The sequence below is a fragment of the Schistocerca cancellata genome, chromosome 2, assembly GCF_023864275.1.
Source record: "Schistocerca cancellata isolate TAMUIC-IGC-003103 chromosome 2, iqSchCanc2.1, whole genome shotgun sequence".
In the NCBI taxonomy this organism is placed as follows: Eukaryota; Metazoa; Arthropoda; class Insecta; order Orthoptera; family Acrididae; genus Schistocerca; species Schistocerca cancellata.
In genome coordinates, this window is record NC_064627.1 from 1,125,584,316 (window position 1) to 1,125,603,971 (window position 19,656).

At 42.4% G+C, this 19,656-nt stretch overlaps 1 protein-coding gene across 2 annotated transcripts in view; it reads right to left on the minus strand.

The window, feature by feature from the left end:
* Window positions 1-19,656, minus strand: part of LOC126163166 (brain-specific angiogenesis inhibitor 1-associated protein 2-like) — a 991,817-nt gene that overhangs the window by 65,294 nt on the left and 906,867 nt on the right. For both annotated transcript variants that reach the window (XM_049920109.1, XM_049920110.1), the window contains exon 3: window positions 12,459-12,551. In XM_049920109.1, the coding sequence (XP_049776066.1) occupies window positions 12,459-12,551 (93 nt within the window). The remainder of the gene's footprint in view (window positions 1-12,458; window positions 12,552-19,656) is intronic.

The following is a 19,656-nucleotide window of genomic DNA, read 5'->3' on the forward strand; positions in this document are numbered from 1 at the left end:
TATTAATAAACAGCTGTCACCCAACAGTAAACTGTCATAGTTTAATGAACTCAACATCTGATTCATTGTGGTGAGGCGCTGACTCAATTTATCCGGAAGTGCCGAGAGGACAACACGAAGAATTCAGTAGAATGGCGGAAGTTTCGTCAGGGTCTGATCTGAGCGGAAAGCACGAGGTGAGCGTGCGTTTGTGTGTGCGTGTGTGTGTGTGTGTGTGTGTGCGTGTGTGTGGAGTGCAGGCCACTGCAGTGTAGTGTAGCGAATTGTGTGTTTGTGTGGAGTGCGAGCAGTGAACAGTTAGTTATGTGATACGAATGAACAGTGTAAAAGTATATTTTTAGTTTAATTGTAAACCTTTTTTCAAATATGTATAAAAACCACTGAACGCAACAAATTAAAATTAAAAACTACTTCTTAATCTCGACGTACGTGAGATAGTATTACTGTGTGCATGATTTAGTTGATTTTTTTTAAAAAATAGTTTCCTGTTCAATAGGACTGGCATGTCTGATTTCGTTTTGTAAAGGATCTAGTGATGCATAAACTAAAGCGAAAACTAACTAACTCTGCCCATTTTGAAGCATATCCGTAGAGACAGAAGCACGTATGTAGCATGCCCCATTGCTCCATGTGAAACGTCCCCTTAGAACAATTTATACAAGACTGTGCTTAAACTGGCACACAATATTTTTAGCGCAACTCAATCTGCCTTTCAAAAATCACTACAAAAGAATGGCCCTGACTAACATTAACCTATACGTTTCACAAATCACTTACCTCACCAAAAATCTTCGTTACTCGAACTACTGCAATACAGCGAGCGCCACTACTGCCAGCTAAATAAAAGATTCAAACTACGGAAGGCACTAACTACTGATAAGCATAGTTAGCAAACGAAAGATTTTAATAGAGAACAAACAATGTATTTACCTTAATAGTCACAATATATATAGCAGTTCATGACATCAATTCTTACAAATGTACTGTTTCTGACGGACAAAACTCCAGATTATCCATTCTCAAAAATCGGCCATCTCACTTCCCCACATCCACCACTGCTGGCGGCTCGCCTCCAACTGCCCAACGCTATGCGCTGTTAACATCCAGCTGCCACTGCGCAACACTACAATGGCAGACAACAATGCAAACTAGCCACAGACTGCATACAGCACAGCCAGTGATTTTCATACAGAGCGCTACGTAACATTGCCAATAAGAAAACATAAACAGCCTACTTACACATGGTCACATTCAGGGCTGTGTACGATCGCCTATTTACGAGGGAATACTTTGAATCTTGCACAGCTGGTTCTCATGCTGTTGAAGCGACTCTAGTTTTCTTAGCAGCTGATGTCTGTAGGCAATACACTTGGTTCACTCTGACTAACTAGGTCTTGTCCAGAAAACACTGGCCAATTGCATCTTCTAGATGGCAAGATGCAAGCTGGCGGAGATTTCTGGAATGCCACTTAGCCTGGTATGTGCAACGTGAGAAATAATTTCGTTCTTTGGAGAAGTTTTAAGAATTTATCCGTTTTATATGTGCCTTTCTCCACTCTCTGGCTGCTACCCGTTGTCATATCAGATCAGTCGGTGCCAAATTAGACAAGAAATGAAGCCAGATTGTAGCATGCCAGTGATGATTCTCATTCTGACGTTAAGCTGGACATCAGTTTTGCTGAAGTGGCTGTTTCTAGTACACAGTATTTGGCAATCGAATACACAGTCGATGGTGCTGATGTACGTAAAGTGTCCGCTTGTGTTCCCTAGCTTGTTACAGCCAGCTTTCCAATAACGTTGCCCGGCCATTTCGAGGTGATTATCAGATGCCAGACAGGGATCAACTATTACGCACAGGTATTTATCATGTGAGCTGTAGCGCAACTGTACTCCACAGAAGTTGGTATTAAGTTTTATGTCAACGAACTTGTTGCTTGGGTTAATAATCATATATGGAAAGTAGCCAGTCATATACCCTGTAAAGCGTGCGTCAGTTATGATGTTAATCGAATGTAACAGAAGCATTAGTATTAACCTTGCAAGCGTTTTCGAAAAACTGGCCATGGTCGTGGGCCAGAGGGCTTGACGGATTTACAAATCGGGAGCGTGGAGGTAGCGTGCAGCTACAGTTCTTTTCGTAGAGGTTTGGGATGCGAGGGGCGCCTGGAGAGACTACATTGCTTTTACCGAAGGACTCAAGAGGTCGTCGCGGCAGACTGGTCAGACGGGTGGGTTAGTAATTAGACCGAAAAGAAAAGACTTGGCGAATTGGGACTAAACGGAATAATCGGAAGTTTCCGTAAAACCAAAATATTCTTGACGTTGTATAATTGTAAGCCAGAGACTTTAATTTCTAGAGTTTTAGGGTCATTGGATGGATCACCAACTTTCCAGTGATGGCGACAATTGTAAGTAGGCTGTTTATGTTTTCTTTATGTAAGTAGGCTGTTTATGTTTCCTTTATGTAAGTAGGCTGTTTATGTTTTCTTACTGGCAACGCTACGTAGCGCTCTGTATGAAAATCACTGGCTGTGCTGTGTGCAGTCTGTGGCTAGTTTGCATTGTTGTCTGCCATTGTATTGTTGGGCAGCTGGATGTTAACAGCGCATAGCGTTGGGCAGTTGGAGGTGAGCCGCCAGCAGTGGTGGATGTGAGGAGAGAGATGGCGGAGTTTTGAAATTACATGTATTATGACTTGTGATGATATTAAAGTAAATACATTGTTTGTTCTCCATTAAAATCTTTCATTTGCTAACTATCCCTATCAGTAGTTAGTGCCTTCCGTAGTTTGAATGTTTTATTTAGCTGGCAGTAGTGGCGCTCGCTGTATTGCAGTAGTTCGAGTAACGAGGATTTTTGTGAGGTAAGTGATTTCTGAAAGGTATAGTTTAATGTTTGTCTGAGCCATTCTTTTGTAGGGATTTTTGATAGTCAGATTGCGTTGCGCTAAAATTATGGAACGTCCCCTTATAACAATTGTATACGAGACTGTGCTTAAACTGACACTCAATAATTTTAGCGCAACGCAATCTATCAAAAATCCCTACAAAAGAATGGCCCAGACAAACATTAAACTATACCTTTCAGAAATCACTTACCTCACAAAAATCTTCGTTACTCGAACTACTGCAATACAGCGAGCGCCACTACTGCCAGCTGAATAAAAGATTCAAACTACTGAAGGCACTAACTACTGATAGAGATAGTTAGCAAATGAAAGATTTTAATAGAGAACAAACAATGTATTTACCTCAATAGTGTTCAAAAGTCATAATATATGTAATTTCAAAACTCCGCCATCTCTCTCCCCACATCCACCACTGCTGGCGGCTCACCTCCAACTGCCCAACGCTACGCGCTGTTAACATCCAGCTGCCCCTCTACAATGGCAGACAACAATGCAAACTAGCCACAGACTGCACACAGCACAGCCAGTGATTTTCATACAGAGCGCTACGTAGCGTTGCCAATAAGAAAACATAAACAGCCTACTTACATAAAGGAAACATAAACAGCCTACTTACATAAAGAAAACATAAACAGCCTACTTACACAATCTGTTGCGTGGCAACCATAGTTCTACAGGGATCATACTAATGCAAGAGGAATTGTGGTTATTCAATCTTGTTTCACGGGTCCAAGCGATGCTGCGACGGGCCGATGTCGATTGTGACCGCCTATGAGAAATGCATACCCGGTTAACCAAGGGGTCGCCGGCAGGACGAAAAGAAATTCCACATCTCTTCCAGAGGCAGACCAATCGCAGGGCAACCGAGCAGCGCAACCGACAACCACAACCACAGTGCCAAACAACAGCCGACGTCGTCAGCTTCATAGAAGACTGATACCTGAGGTCCATGAAGACTGCTTTTCGGGTACAAGTAGTCGGTATGTGATACCGCTGATGAAAGAATGTAAATTACATGAAGGCGACAGGTTGGCTTCGTCAGCTATAACTAATCTGAATGCATCTGTGCCGTCTGAGGAAGCCACAGACATAATAGAAAACAATGTACTTGAACGTGATAAAATACCCCAGACTGAAACAAATGAATTTATAGGACTATTAAAGTATGTTTTATCATTCAATTATTTTAAATTTAATGGTAAGTTCGATGTGCTGGAGATTAATCTATCAATTGACTGCGCATTAGCAGGGCAGACGGCGAACATTTTCTTGAACGCTAATGGAACGGTTTTTTTTAAAGACAATGTTAAGTATTGCGATAAAATACATATTTCCAGAAGATATGATGACGATGCATTTGTAGTGTATCGAGGATCTGTGGGATAAATAAATGAACTGACGAGCGACCTTAACGAAATACATGAGCAACAGGGAGTTTTATATTATTTTGATTTGAGGATCGAGAATAGGAATAATGAGCTTGAGACAGGAAAATTTAGGAAACCTAGGTTCACTGGTACGGTAATTGCTATGATCCCATAAACATGAATTAGAATTCTTCGAAAATGCTGTGTACAGGGCTACTTACATGCCGCTAAGTCCTCAGAATAAGAATAAAGAAATGAAAACAGGCAAATAACAGAAACCAACAAAACGAAAAACAGTCCCCAGAAGTATAGAGTAGTGCCATATTGAGGAATTATCTCTTATAAATTAGCGAAGTTATTTCAGAACAAAGGGAAAATTGCCTCGAGGACGGACAATAAAGTGGAGTATACCACCGGCGCAGGGGATAAATGGATCGGGAAAGCGTGAGTTTATGAAATAAGTGTCAGGATTGTGAAGTGAAGTACGTGGTTACGTGGGAAGAAACTTTGAAGTAAGGTTTACAGAACATAATAATAAAGAGAATGGGTCATTTCCGGTAGAGAAGCACCTCGGGAGTGAGCACCATTTGTTGGGTGACATCACAGACAGCATGAAGTTATTGCACTTTGAGGATAAAGTGTGGTTGCTGTCAAATTTAGAAGAAGTGGAGATTTTTTCGCGCTTTAAAAAATGAATGCGTAAGTGTGTTATTGCGAAGATAGAAGTGTGCAAGAGACATTTCTGAGTCCGCTTTAGCAATGTCCTCCTTGGGAAGCAGTCACCAACTTATTAGAATTAGCGGCATTAAGTTTTATGTTTTCTGTTGGCCTTCGTATATTGACGCACACGATGGTATTGGTTTTTAGAAATTACTATGAGTTTACAAAATGGTTCAAATGGCTCTGAGCACTATGGGACTCAACTGCTGTGGTCATCAGTCCCCTAGAACTTAGAACTACTTAAACCTAACTAACTTAAGGACATCACACACACCCATGCCCGAGGCAGGGTTCGAACCTGCGACCGTAGCAGCAGCGCGGCTCCGGACAGGGGCGCCTAGAACCGCACGGCCACCGCGGCCGGCTATGAGTTAACAAATAATGTTCATAGACCCTATAGTGTGACGCCTGTGTTCCAGGAAAGTACTGTCTTTGGTAAGTGAAATCTGCTGCGTTAACAGCTGTGCTCTGTGAGTATAACACGTCAGCATGAGTTTTACGTTTGACAAAGCATGTCTGTTGCTGGGTTTTTACTTTAGATGGCGCCTATGACATTGAGGCTTTAATATATGTTTATACTACAGGAAGATATAAATATTATGTTAGTATGTGTCGTAACGCGGTCTATTCATTGGTTTCCTTGTTGTATAGTCGGCCGTTGTGGCCGAGCGGTTCTTGGCGCTTCAGTCTGGTACCGTGCGACCGCTACGGTCTCAGGTTCGAATCCAGCCTCGGGCATGGATGTGTGTGATGTCCTTAGATTAGTTAGGTTTAAGTAGCTGTAAGTTCTAGGCGACTGATGGTCTCAGATGTTAAGTCCCATAGTGCTCAGAGTCATTTGAACCACTTGGACCTTGTTGTATAGCATTTGCTAACGGGATAACGTACTGCCGAAACATGTTCTACTAAAAATATCACGCATTTGATGACTGGTGGCTTAACATTCTCAGTATCGTTTCAAGAGAAAGTCGCAAGGTGCATCACGACACACAATCCGAATCATCTGCGGCAGGGTTACCCCTCGAGATCTCCGAACATTACGTTCAGAGACGCTAAGAAGTAGACTCAAGCACTTGACTTGCTTCACAACCGGTTCAGTCTTTGTATCTTTGTCGATGGACAAAGATACCATTACGGTGACCATTCTATGGTATTTTATAATTGGGTCCTGCACCCAAATAACGCTTTCAGTTCTGCAACCACACCCAATCTCTCTGCTAAGCTTGGAGGAAATGTCGTAGAATTCTGTAAGAGACTGTCAACCATTAGTGAGCAGCAGAAGCAGCGGGCACTTCGCATACTCTTGAGAAGCTCTCTCTTTTCGCGCCATATCGGCATTTTGGACTTTCTTTGGGATACGTCTGGTATTCTCACTGTTAAATGAACCACGAGATGCCGGGTCATGTGAAGGTTTGTAACACGACTACAGTTTCCCTGTACCCAAAGTTAATCCCTGTTTTTTTTTCCAAAGTAGGCATCATTTCTGTGCGAGCACTTCATTATTCGACTGATGATAGCCAGGGTAGCGATTCTGTACACCGTCCCTAGCCACTTATGGTTTACCTCCTCACGAACAGGATTTCACGATAGTTTTCAGCTGTAGAAAGGCACATAGGAGTACAGATAAGAATGTTGAAAACTACGTCCGCATCTACTTCTACATAGATACTCTACGTCTCGCTTGGTGTAAGGGCGTAAACATTGGACGATTGAACAGTGGAAAAACGTTGTGTGAGTGACGAATCACGGTACACAATGTGACGATCCGATGGCAGGGTGTGGGTATGGCGAATGCCCGGTGAATGTCATCTGCCAGCATGTGTAGTGCCAACAACAAAATTCAAAGGTGTTGGTGTTAAGGTGTGGTAATGTTTTTCGTGGAGGGGCCTTGCACCCTTTGCTGTTTGGCGTGGCACTATCACAGCACAGGCCTACTACATTGCTTCCCACTGTTGAAGAGCAATTTGGGGCTGGCAATTTCATCTTTCAACACGATCGAGCACCCGTTCATAGTGCATGGCCTGTGGCGGAGTGGTTACACGACAACAACCCTGTAACGGACTGGCCTGCACAGAGTCCTGACCTGGATCCTATAGATCACCTTTGGGGTTTTTTGGAACGCCGGCTTCGTGCCAGGCCTCACCGACCGACATCGATACCTCTCTTCACTGCAGCACTCCGTGAAGAATGGGCTGCCAATCCCCAAGAAACCTTCCAGCACCATGCCTGCGAGAGTGGAAGCTGTCATCAAGGCTAAGGGTGGGTAAACACCATACTGAATTCATGCATTATCGATGGAGGGCGCCACGAACTTGTAAGTCATTTTCAGTCAGGTGTCCGGATACTTTTGATCGCATAGTGTATATGTGTGAGTGAGTTCGAGAATGTTGCTGGGTGCGTTGCGTGTTACTGCCTCTCGTGACATTACAGTATGCCCATTACTGTTGAACACTATTGTTTTTGGTCCAGGTGTTATGGAAGCATAATGTTTTATAGGCGTGTTGACCCAAAAATCTTTGAACACTTGCATTCACCGGTCATTATTATTGTGCCACTGTACCATTCCCCCATGTGCGTCTTATCACGGGTACATTTGGCTCTGACCTCATATTTATGAATGACCACGTCGAACAGCGCTGGTGGAGGAACGAGAGAATATTCGTCGAATGGACAGGCCTGTCCGTGAACGTGACTTAAATCCACCCCGAGCACGTGTGCAGTTCTGTGGGGTGACGTACTGAAGGATGTTTACATGCACCAGCGACCATCCAACAGTTGTCAACCGCTCTGGTGGAGGAATGGAACGCCCTTCAACAATAGCTCGTTACCAACCATATGACGAGCATGCGAGCAGGTTGCTGAGCTTTCCATGCCGTCTGTGGTGTCCAGAGGACCGCATAAATCGCTGTGACTTACGTGTAATTACTATCTTTGAACAAAAGATGTCCTTTAGTTATCTTTTGTACTACACTGCAGCAGTTCTCTCAATGTGTGATTGAAATTTCATCCAGCTTTGTTACTTGACAGCGACATCATGAGAAAGTTACTATCGTGTTAGGTTTTGATCCCTGTATATGTTCTGTAACTAGATCTTCATTTGATTTTGCTGGTCTGGTTTACATTATAACGATTTACACGGGAGTGTGTAGTAGTTTCTTCAACCCAGACCGATAATATTACTGCCGCGCGGGATTAGCCGAGCGGTCTGAGGCGCTGCAGTCATTAACTGTGAGGCTAGTCCCGGCGGAGGTTCGAGTCCTCCCTCGGGCATGGGTGTGTGTGTTTGTCCTTAGGATAATTTAGGTATAGTAGTGTGTAAGCTTAGGGACTGATGACCTTAGCAGTTAAGTCCCACAAGATTTCACACACATTTGACCATTTTGATAATTTTACTCATCTTTCCTCCAATAGTTCCCCGAACTCGTAATTTCACTCGTTTGCGTCAGCCAAATCTACGTACGTCGTAAGACGTAACGTAAATGTATTCTTTTACAGTCCACCAGGTAAGTTCGTTGCCAAACAGTGACCAAAATGTCAGTCGGGAATAATCACGTCACCAATTAAAAAGGTTTCATTTCCAGGACATAATTCTCATTCAATAAATCTATAATAAACCTAGAGTTTAGTTTTATCAAGAAATGAGCTCAGTGTATTCCGATAACGTCAAGTCGCATTAGAGTCTAACCTACAAACATTCTATTTAAGTCCTAAATTTTGTAGCGCATCATGTAGCTTTCGAGACGATGGCTTGAACTTCAGAGATGCTCAATGACCCAGATGGGCACTTGTAGAAAAAAAGAAGTTCCACGTTCTGGATCTAGATGGGCCAATCGGGTCCGACCGACCGCCGTGTCGTCCGCTGCCAGTGGTGTCATTGCATGCTGTATCAAGGGGCATGTGGTCTGCACGCCGCTCTCACGGTCGTCGTCGGGTTTCTGACCCTGCAACGGCACCTGCTTGGTCGCCTAACTTCTCTCTCGGCCTCGCGAGGCTGAATGAACCCTGGAAGAACCGGGAATCGAACCCGGATCCCCACAGGGTTATCAGTAGCGCTAACCACCCATCTACGGAGGCGGACTGGATATGGACTACATATGAACTTAACCCCCCCCATGAACCATGGACCTTGCCGTTGGTGGGGAGACTTGCGTGCCTCAGCGATACAGATGACCGTACCGTAGGTGCAACCACAACGGAGGGGTATCTGTTGAGAGGCCAGACAAACATGTGGTTCCTGAAGAGGGGCAGCAGCCTTTTCAGTAGTTGCAGGGGCAACAGTCTGGATGATTGACTGATCTGGCCTTGTAACATTAACCAAAACGGCCTTGCTGTGCTGGTACTGCGAACGGCTGAAAGCAAGGGGAAACTACAGCCGTAATTTTTCCCGAGGATATGCAGCTCTACTGTATGATTAAATGATGATGGTGTCCTCTTGGGTAAAATATTCCGGAGGTAAAATAGTCCCCCATTCGGATCTCCGGGCGGGGACTACTCAGGAGGACGTCGTTATCAGGAGAAAGAAAACTGGCGTTCTACGGATCGGAGCGTGGAATGTCAGATCCCTTAATCGGGCAGGTAGGTTAGAAAATTTAAAAAGGGAAATGGATAGGTTAAAGTTAGATATAGTGGGAATTAGTGAAGTTCGGTGGCAGGAGGAACAAGACTTTTGGTCAGGTGATTACAGGGTTATAAATACAAAATCAAATAGGGGTAATGCAGGAGTAGGTTTAATAATGAATAAAAAAATAGGAGTGCGGGTTAGCTACTACAAACAGCATAGTGAACGCATTATTGTGGCCAAGATAGACACAAAGCCCTTGCCTACTACAGTAGTACAAGTTTATATGCCAACTACCTCTGCAGATGATGAAGAAATAGATGAAATGTATGATGAGATAAAAGAAATTATTCAGGTAGTGAAGGGAGACGAAAATTTAATAGTCATGGGTGACTGGAATTCGTCAGTAAGAAAAGGGAGAGAAGGAAACATAGTAGGTGAATATGGATTGGGGGGAAGGAATGAAAGAGGAAGCCGCCTTGTAGAATTTTGCACAGAGCATAACTTAATCATAGCCAACACTTGGTTCAAGAATCATAAAAGAAGGTTGTATACCTGGAAGAATCCTGGAGATACTAAAAGGTATCAGATAGATTATATAATGGTAAGACAGAGATTTAGGAACCAGGTTTTAAATTGTAAGACATTTCCTGGGGCAGATGTGGATTCTGACCACAATCTATTGGTTATGAACTGCAGATTGAAACTGAAGAAACTGCAAAAAGGTGGGAATTTAAGGAGATGGGACCTGGATAAACTGAAAGAACCAGAGGTTGTAGAGAGTTTCAGGAAGAGCATAAGGGAACAATTGACAGGAATGGGGGAAAGAAATACAGTAGAAGAAGAATGGGTAGCTCTGAGGGATGAAGTAGTGAAGGCAGCAGAGGATCAAGGAGGTAAAAAGACGAGGGCTAATAGAAATCCTTGGGTAACAGAAGAAATATTGAATTTAATTGATGAAAGGAGAAAATATAAAAATGCAGTAAATGAAGCAGGCAAAAAGGAATACAGACGTCGCAAAAATGATATCGACAGGAAGTGCAAAATGGCTAAGCAGGGATGGCTAGAGGACAAATGTAAGGATGTAGAGGCTTGTCTCACTAGGGGTAAGATAGATACTGCCTACAGGAAAATTAAAGAGACCTTTGGAGAGAAGAGAACCACTTGTATGAATATCAAGAGCTCAGATGGCAACCCAGTTCTAAGCAAAAAAGGGAAGGCAGAAAGGTGGAAGGAGTATATAGAGGGTTTATACAAGGGCGATGTACTTGAGGACAATATTATGGAAATGGAAGAGGATGTAGATGAAGACGAAATGGGAGATAAGATACTGCGTGAAGAGTTTGACAGAGCACTGAAAGATCTGAGTCGAAACAAGGCCCCGGGAGTAGACAACATTCCATTTGAACTACTGATGGCCTCGGGAGAGCCAGTCATGACAAAACTCTACCATCTGGTGAGCACGATGTATGAGACAGGAGAAATACCCTCAGACTTCAAGAAGAATATAATAATTCCAATCCCAAAGAAAGCAGGTGTTGACAGATGTGAAAATTACCGAACTATCAGTTAATAAGTCACAGCTGCAAAATACTAATGCGATTTCTTTACAGATGAATGGAAAAACTGGTAGAAGCGGACCTCGGGGAAGATCAGTTTGGATTCCGTAGAAATGTTGGAACACGTGAGGCAATACTGACCTTACGACTTATCTTAGAAGAAAGATTAAGAAAAGGCAAACCTACGTTTCTAGCATTTGTAGACTTAGAGAAAGCTTTTGACAATGTTAACTGGAATACTCTCTTTCAAATTCTGAAGGTGGCAGGGGTAAAATACAGGGAGTGAAAGGCTATTTACCGTTTGTACAGAAACCAGGTGGCAGTTATAAGAGTCGAGGGGCATGAAAGGGAAGCAGTGGTTGGGAAAGGAGTAAGACAGGGTTGTAGCCTCTCCCCGATGTTATTCAATCTATATATTGAGCAAGCAGTAAAGGAAACAAAAGAAAAATTCGGAGTAGGTATTAAAATTCATGGAGAAGGAATAAAAACTTTGAGGTTCGCCGATGACATTGTAATTCTGTCAGAGACAGCAAAGGACTTGGAAGGGCAGTTGAACGGAATGGACAGTGTCTTGAAAGGAGGATATAAGATGAACATCAACAAAAGCAAAACGAGGATAATGGAATGTAGTCAAATTAAGTCGGGTGATGCTGAGGGAATTAGATTAGGAAATGAGACACTTAAAGTAGTAAAGGAGTTTTGCTATTTAGGGAGTAAAATAACCGATGATGGTCGAAGTAGAGAGGATATTAAATGTAGACTGGCAATGGCAATGAAAGCGTTTCTCAAGAAGAGGAATTTGTAACATCGAGTACAGATTTAAGTGTCAGGAAGTCATTTCTGAAAGTATTTGTATGGAGTGTAGCCATGTATGGAAGTGAAACATGGACGATAACTAGTTTGGACAAGAAGAGAATAGAAGCTTTCGAAATGTGGTGCTACAGAAGAATGCTGAAGATAAAGTGGGTAGATCACATAACTAATGAGGAGGTATTGAATAGGATTGGGGAGAAGAGAAGTTTGTGGCACAACTTGACTATAAGAAGGGATCGGTTGGTAGGACATGTTTTGAGGCATCAAGGGATCTCAAATTTAGCATTGGAGGGCAATGTGGAGGGTAAAAATCGTAGAGGGAGACCAAGAGATGAATACACTAAGCAGATTCAGAAGGATGTAGGTTGCAGTAGATACTGGGAGATGAAGAAGCTTGCACAGGATAGAGTAGCATGGAGAGCTGCATCAAACCAGAGTCAGGACTGAAGACCACAACAACAACAATGAACTTAACTCTTGTCAAGTGAGTGACGGATTAAAATATAGTAGAGAAACACAAAAACCACACTCACCGATGTCAGCGGAGGCTCCCCAGGTGCCGTGTTGCGCCTGCTTGGCCAGCTTGCTGATGGCGTCCACGTACAGCCGGGACGCCGCCGCAGCTCCTGAAACGAGAGAGAAAGGCAGGTATAAACGCTGCTGCCAGGTGCTCAGTTCCCAAAACCTCATCACTCACTCTCAGTTCCCAAACCCAGATCCCTCACTCTGCGAGCCGAGCCTTGAAATCCAACAGTCTCTCGGACCACTTAAGGGCAGACAGTCTGTGTCGGAAAGAAGAGTGGAACGAGGATTAGACTTAAACATGCCGAGGTCATTAGAGACGAAGCAAAAGCTCAGATTGGCGAAAGAAATCAGCCGTACCAAGGAATCGTCCCACCAATGACCACGACTGATTTAGGATACTCACGAAAGACCAAAATCTGTGTTGGGTGTCTGAACATATCTATTTAATTAGCTTCGAAATTGATAGCGGGTGAAACTAATTACCAATGAAGATAACCGTCGGGGATACTTTGCAGTTGGCGTTGCTGTACTTCCCGTCAACATGGAATATTACTCCAGCGATTCGCAGACACCCCATCATTCCTAACAAGATGTAGGCCGAATACGCAGCATACAGCGTTGCGATGGACCCTTCGACCATAGATACTAGTAGACTGGCCTTGCTGTGCAGAAGCTATAGGGCTGGTGTGGCTCCAACATAAACCACGTGACTGTTGGCAAAACGTGGCGGGATTTCAAATGAGCGGTCTGCCATCCTGTGTTTGTATCGTATTTTACCCACATTTCTCAATTGACTACCAAACGCTTCCAACAAAAATTACTTTTTTATTTGCGAAAAATTATGTCAGAACTACATTTGACCTTGATTTGTTGCCTCTGGTGGGCAGTGGGACTAAATTACTATAAACTAGCAATTAAAGTAAAATGTCGTTAAAATTCTTTTAAACAGTAAGAGCGGGCTCGTGTCAAAACTTTAAATATTGGATTCGCGGCGTTTTGAGCTCTAGTCACTTATAAAAGAAAATGGGATATGGGAATTATCTCAACTATAGGTCCCAAAATTGTCGACTTTAGGAGCAGGTCCATTTCAGACTATCAATTTTAGATACACTTCAAAGGTTCAGTTCCTACTATTTTTACAAAAGTTTAAACTATCAGTTTAAAAAAAATGATATTTTAGATGAAAGGTGAGACTCTGAAGTTTCAGAAAATAATTTTGGAACCTTCATTTATTTAATAGTATTAGAAGGTAGAAAAAAATGCTCTTCATGTGTCGACTATAGGTGCTCTTACCTTATTATAATCTCAATTGTATATACAAAAAGGCGCCTATGTGCAGATGGCTTAAAGTTTTTCCGTTTCAGGGCCTGTATCTACAGCTGTCTTCGGTTTTCATCCTTAGGGAACCTATGAGTAGGAACGAGAAACACTTATACTTACTTCTGTAACCGAATTATCACAGATACTTTCCAAAATGTAATATGAGTCTGACTACAGGCATCACTTTCAACACTTTAATTTACGTGATACTCTATTTCAAGTGTAAAAAACATATAAAAGTCACTTCAGCAGATTTCAATAAATGCATCTGCATTATCATAGAAACACACGTGAAATGTAATGCCATTTCCCCCGACAAAACGCTGAGTACAGCCATAAGTGCAACACGAAACAACCATGTTTTGCCAACATTCACGTGACTTCAGCCCAGAGATGTTGGAGCCACGAAAATGACGTCAGGGCCAGTCTATTATATTTATGGTCAAAGGATGGACCTTAAAAAACAGTGCCTCTGAAGAAACACACCACGGTTTTGTATATTGTGCATAAGAATTTGCTCTTTCGATAACGACGAAGATGTGTAGCTTCTTAGACCACAAGACCAACACAGCAGATTACAGCTCGTCCATTCACTCCAAAGAAACTGATACGCGCGAGTCTGCTTATCGACAGCTGTTCCGCTCGCCTATCTTCGCTCTGAGATCTGACTTCCCTCTCCGGTCGAGAGGGGGCAGCCCCGCGGGAAGCGATTTAGATGGCTCCGCCGCCGAGGAGAAGGAGGTGGTCGAGTGCAGTAACTTTGAAGCTGGCTGGTCACAACCATGGAGGTAAGAAGAGGGGGAGACGCCGTGACGTCACAGCTGCGAAGCTATGTGAAGCCGAGGGTAGCCATCTCAATCCGACCAAAACATTGCTGCTGTAAGCTTGTGTGCATAGGCTTGTCGCTCGCTTTTGGAAGGATTTTGCGCTATTATGGTGACTTGTGTGGTGTTCGGATGTACGAATCGTTCCGATTGTGATGCGAAATCGAAGGGAATAACATTTCATGTGTAAGTTGTCTCGTTAAGTGTGATTTTACAACTTCATTGTGAATGAACGTGTGCTACGTCGGTACTTGTACTATAGCGTGTTTTTCTCCTGTACGATTTTAGATTTCCTAAAAATGAAAGTCGGAAAGCTCTGTGGGAGAATGCTGCGAGGAGGAAGAATTGGCGTGCGTCTACATGGAGCACTATATGTTCTCAGCATTTCCGAGAAGAGGACATAAACCGAACTTCCCTTTCAACAGTAAGGCTCCGAGAAAATGCTGTACCATCAGTTTTCCCTACACACCCAAAACATTTGCAAAAGGTATGTTAATTCAAAGAATTAAATTCTTAGTTTTCAAGTTCACGTTTCAGTATAATACGTACGTATCGTCGATAATCGAAGTGTTGAGTAACTCACTTTGTCTTCATCATGTACCAAATTAAACACTTAACTGGCGTAAAGTATAGGCCTAAACAGGACACTGTGTAGATTTGCCATTCTATGTACCGTATTTCAGTAAATATTGATGGTAATGCACAGTGTTTCCCAGTAGTGTAACGTAACTGAAATGTTCCAGTACGTATTACAAACAAGATGTATATATGGGGCTTTGGAGGGAGGGTATAGCTAACTTAATTTTCAGTTTCTATTATTTAGTTTGTGATACACGTTTATTACTGAATTAACAAAATTGTATCGTTTACATTGAAGACTAGCTATTCGTAATATTACATTAAAAACTATTTTTAATCAGAAGAAACGCAGAATTTCGCGTTTACGAGATTTTATTTCAAACAAAAACTTTGAAACAACCAATCTGATAACGTTACATGCGTATATGGTGCAATTAGCGACTCTAATACACGCAGCGCAATAGCACACTGGCAATGTTTTGGTCAGAGTGTCACGCCCCCATGGCTACAAAACGTAGTACGGCTGGGATACGTAGCGCCATCTCCCCTTATTCTTACCTCCATGGTCACAACACAGGGAGTCGGTAGCGGCCTTGGTTCTGTGTTGTTGATTTGTAAACGGCACCGGTTGGGTGGAATGTCTCTCAGAAAGGAAGCCAGTCTGGCCTTATAAATGCTGCTCAACTTCTCTAACGATTGTGGACGGCTTGTCGGCGAGAGAAGGTTGCACATAGTGAGCAATTTGTTTCGAAATTTGTTATTAATAACCCACCCAAATTCAAAAATAAAGCGAAGTGCATAGCTACAACACTATAAGAAAGGATGATCTTCACTATTCTGGGTTAACTCTGACTTTGTACAGAAAGGAGTGAATTATGTTGCGACGAAAATCTTTGGTCATTGGCCAAATAGCATTAAAAGTATGACAGATAGCCAACCAACATTTAAAAACAAATTAAAAGAATTTCCGAATGGACAACTCCTTCTGCTCCACAGATGAATTTTAAGATGAAACAGTAACTGTAAAGAAACTGTGTAATGAAAACTTATGTTAAACTGACACGTTCCACATCATTACGAAATGTCGTATTAACGATATACGAAACTAGTATTAATGAAATGCGCTGTAAGCAAATAAGTAACACTGCACTTCGACTATCCTGGTAGTACTATTTTCTTCTGGATCAAGTTAATAAGACTTGTGAGTACTAACTGGATATGCGTACTTTCCCATATTTGTCATCGTAATTCTATAGTGTTCAATAGTCAATTTTTAAGCCTGGTTTTAATTGTGTTTTCTCTCTTGTAATACTGGTCACTGGCTTGTAATTACAATTTTGAGGGTTTTGCTGATCGGCCATTTCAACCACAGTTAAATTGATGTTACCGGAGCGGGTAAGTGAGTGAAAGGTTATTGACTGGGAGTCAGTTAATTGTAAATTTAACTTGCCAGCAATAATCGGAAGCAACGTATGGTGATTGCATTTTCAACATCCTTGCAGTTCAAAGAAAAGTGGTTTTATGTAATCATCATCATCATCATCATCATCATTTAAGACTGATTATGCCTTTCAGCGTTCAGTCTGGAGCATAGCCCCCCTTATACAGTTCCTCCATGATCCCCTATTCAGTGCTAACATTGGTGCCTCTTCTGATGTTAAACCTATTACTTCAAAATCATTCTTAACCGAATCCAGGTACCTTCTCCTCGGTCTGCCCCGACTCCTCCTACCCACTACTGCTGAATCCATGAGTCTCTTGGGTAACCTTGCTTCTCCCATGCGTGTAACATGACCCCACCATCTAAGCCTGTTCGCCCTGACTGCTACATCTATAGAGTTCATTCCCAGTTTTTCTTTGATTTCCTCATTGTGGACACCCTCCTGCCATTGTCCCCATCTACTAGTACCTGCAATCATCCTAGCTACTTTCATATCCGTAACCTCAACCTTGTTGATAAGGTAACCTGAATCCACCCAGCTTTCGCTCCCATACAACAAAGTTGGTCGAAAGATTGAACGGTGCACAGATAACTTAGTTTTGGTACTGACTTCCTTCTTGCAGAAGAGAGTAGATCGTAGCTGAGCGCTCACTGCATTAGCTTTGCTACACCTCGCTTCCAGTTCTTTCACTATGTTGCCATCCTGTGAGAATATGCATCCTAAGTACTTGAAACCGTCCACCTGTTCTAACTTTGTTCCTCCTATTTGGCACTCAACCGGTTTATATTTCTTTCCCACTGACATTAATTTCGTTTTGGAGGTGCTAATCTTCATACCATAGTCCTTACATTTCTGATCTAGCTCAGAAATTTTACTTTGCAAACTTTCAATCGAATCTGCCATCACAACTAAGTCATCCGTATATGCAAGACTGCTTATTTTGTGTTCACATATCTTAATTTCACCCAGCCAGTCTATTGTTTTCAACATATGATCCATAAATAATATGAACAACAGTGGAGACAGGTTGCAGCTTTGTCTTACCCCTGAAACTACTCTGAACCATGAACTCAATTTACCGTCAACTCTAACTGCTGCCTGACTATCCATGTAAAGATCTTTAATTGCTTGCAAAAGTTTGCCTCCTATTCCATAATCTTGTAGAACAGACAATAACTTCCTCCTAGGAACCCGGTCATATGCCTTTTCTAGATCTATAAAGCATAGATACAATTCCCTGTTCCATTCATAACACTTCTCCATTATTTGCCGTAAGCTAAAGATCTGGTCCTGACAACCTCTAAGAGGCCTAAACCCACACTGATTTCCATCCAATTGGTCCTCAACTAATACTCGCACTTTCCTTTCAACAATACCTGCGAAGATTTTACCCACAACGCTGATTAAAGAGCTACCTCTGTAGTTGTTACAATGTTTTCTGTTTCCATGTTTAAAGATTGGTGTGATTACTGCTTTTGTCCAGTCTGATGGAACCTGTCCCGACTCCCAGGCCATTTCAATTATCCTGTGTAGCCATTTAAGACCTGACATTCCATTGTATTTGATGAGTTCCGACTTAATTTCATCCACCCCAGCCGCTTTATTGCACTGCAATCTATTGAACATTTTTTCCACTTCCTCAAATGTGATCCTATTTCCATCATCATTCCTATCCCATTCTACCTCGAAATCTGAAACATTACTGATCGCATTTTCACCTACATTGAGCAACTCTTCAAAATATTCCCTCCATCTGCCCAAGGCATCCACAGGATTCACCAGCAGTTTTCCTGACCTGTCCAAAATACTTGTCATTTCCTTCTTACCTCCCTTTCGAAGACTGCTAATTACACTCCAGAATGGTTTTCCAGCAGCTTGACCCATAGTCTCCAACCTGTTTCCAAACTCTTCCCACGATTTCTTCTTGGATGCTGCAATTATCTGTTTGGCTTTGTTTCTTTCTTCAACATAACTTTCTCTGTCTACCTGGGTTCTGGTATGTAGCCATTTTTGATACGCCTTCTTTTTACCTTTTACAGGCTGCCTTGACTGTATCATTCCACCAAGCTGTTTGCTTCATCCTACTTTTACACACTACTGTTCCAAGACATTCTTTAGCCACTTATAGTACTGTGTCCCTGTACCTTGCCCATTCCTTTTCCAATGACTGTAATTGACTACATTCAACTAACTGGTACCTTTCTGAGATCGCTTTTATGTACTTGTGCCTGATTTCCTTATCCTGAAGTTTCTCCACTCTTATCCTCCTACATATGGACCTGACCACCTGCACTTTCGGCCTCAGAATCCCAATTTCACTGCAGATTAAATAATGATCAGTGTCATCAAAGAATCCCCTGAATACACGTGTCCCTCACAGCCTTCCTGAATTCCTGATCTGTTATTATATAGTCAATGACAGATCTGGTTCCCCTGCCTTCCCAAGTATACCGGTGAATGTTCTTATGTTTAAAAAAGGAGTTTGTGATTACTAAGCCCATACTGGCACAGAAATCCAAGAGTTGTTTCCCCTTCCTGTTGGCCTCCATATCCTCTCCAAATTTACCCATAACCTTTTCATATCCTTCTGTTCGATTTCCAATCCTGGCGTTAAAATCACCCATGAGCAGAACACTGTCCTTGTCCTTTACTCTAACAACTACATCACTGAGTGCCTCATAAAAACTATCCGTCTTATCTTGATCTGTCCCTTCACAATGCGAATATACTGACACAATCCTAATTTTCTTGCTAGACACTGTCAAATCTATCCACATCAGTCGTTCGTTTACATACCTTATTGCAACTATGCTGGGTTCCATTTCTTTCCTGATGTAAAGCCCTACACCCCATTGTGCTATTCCTGCTTTGACTCCTGACAGGTAGACCTTGTATTCTCCCACTTCCTCTTCTTTCTCACCCCTTACCCGAATGTCACTAACAGCTAAAACGTCCAGCCCCATCTTACTTACAGCCTCTGCCAGCTCTACCTTCTTCCCAGAGTAGCACCCATTGATATTAATAGCTCCCCATCTCATTAC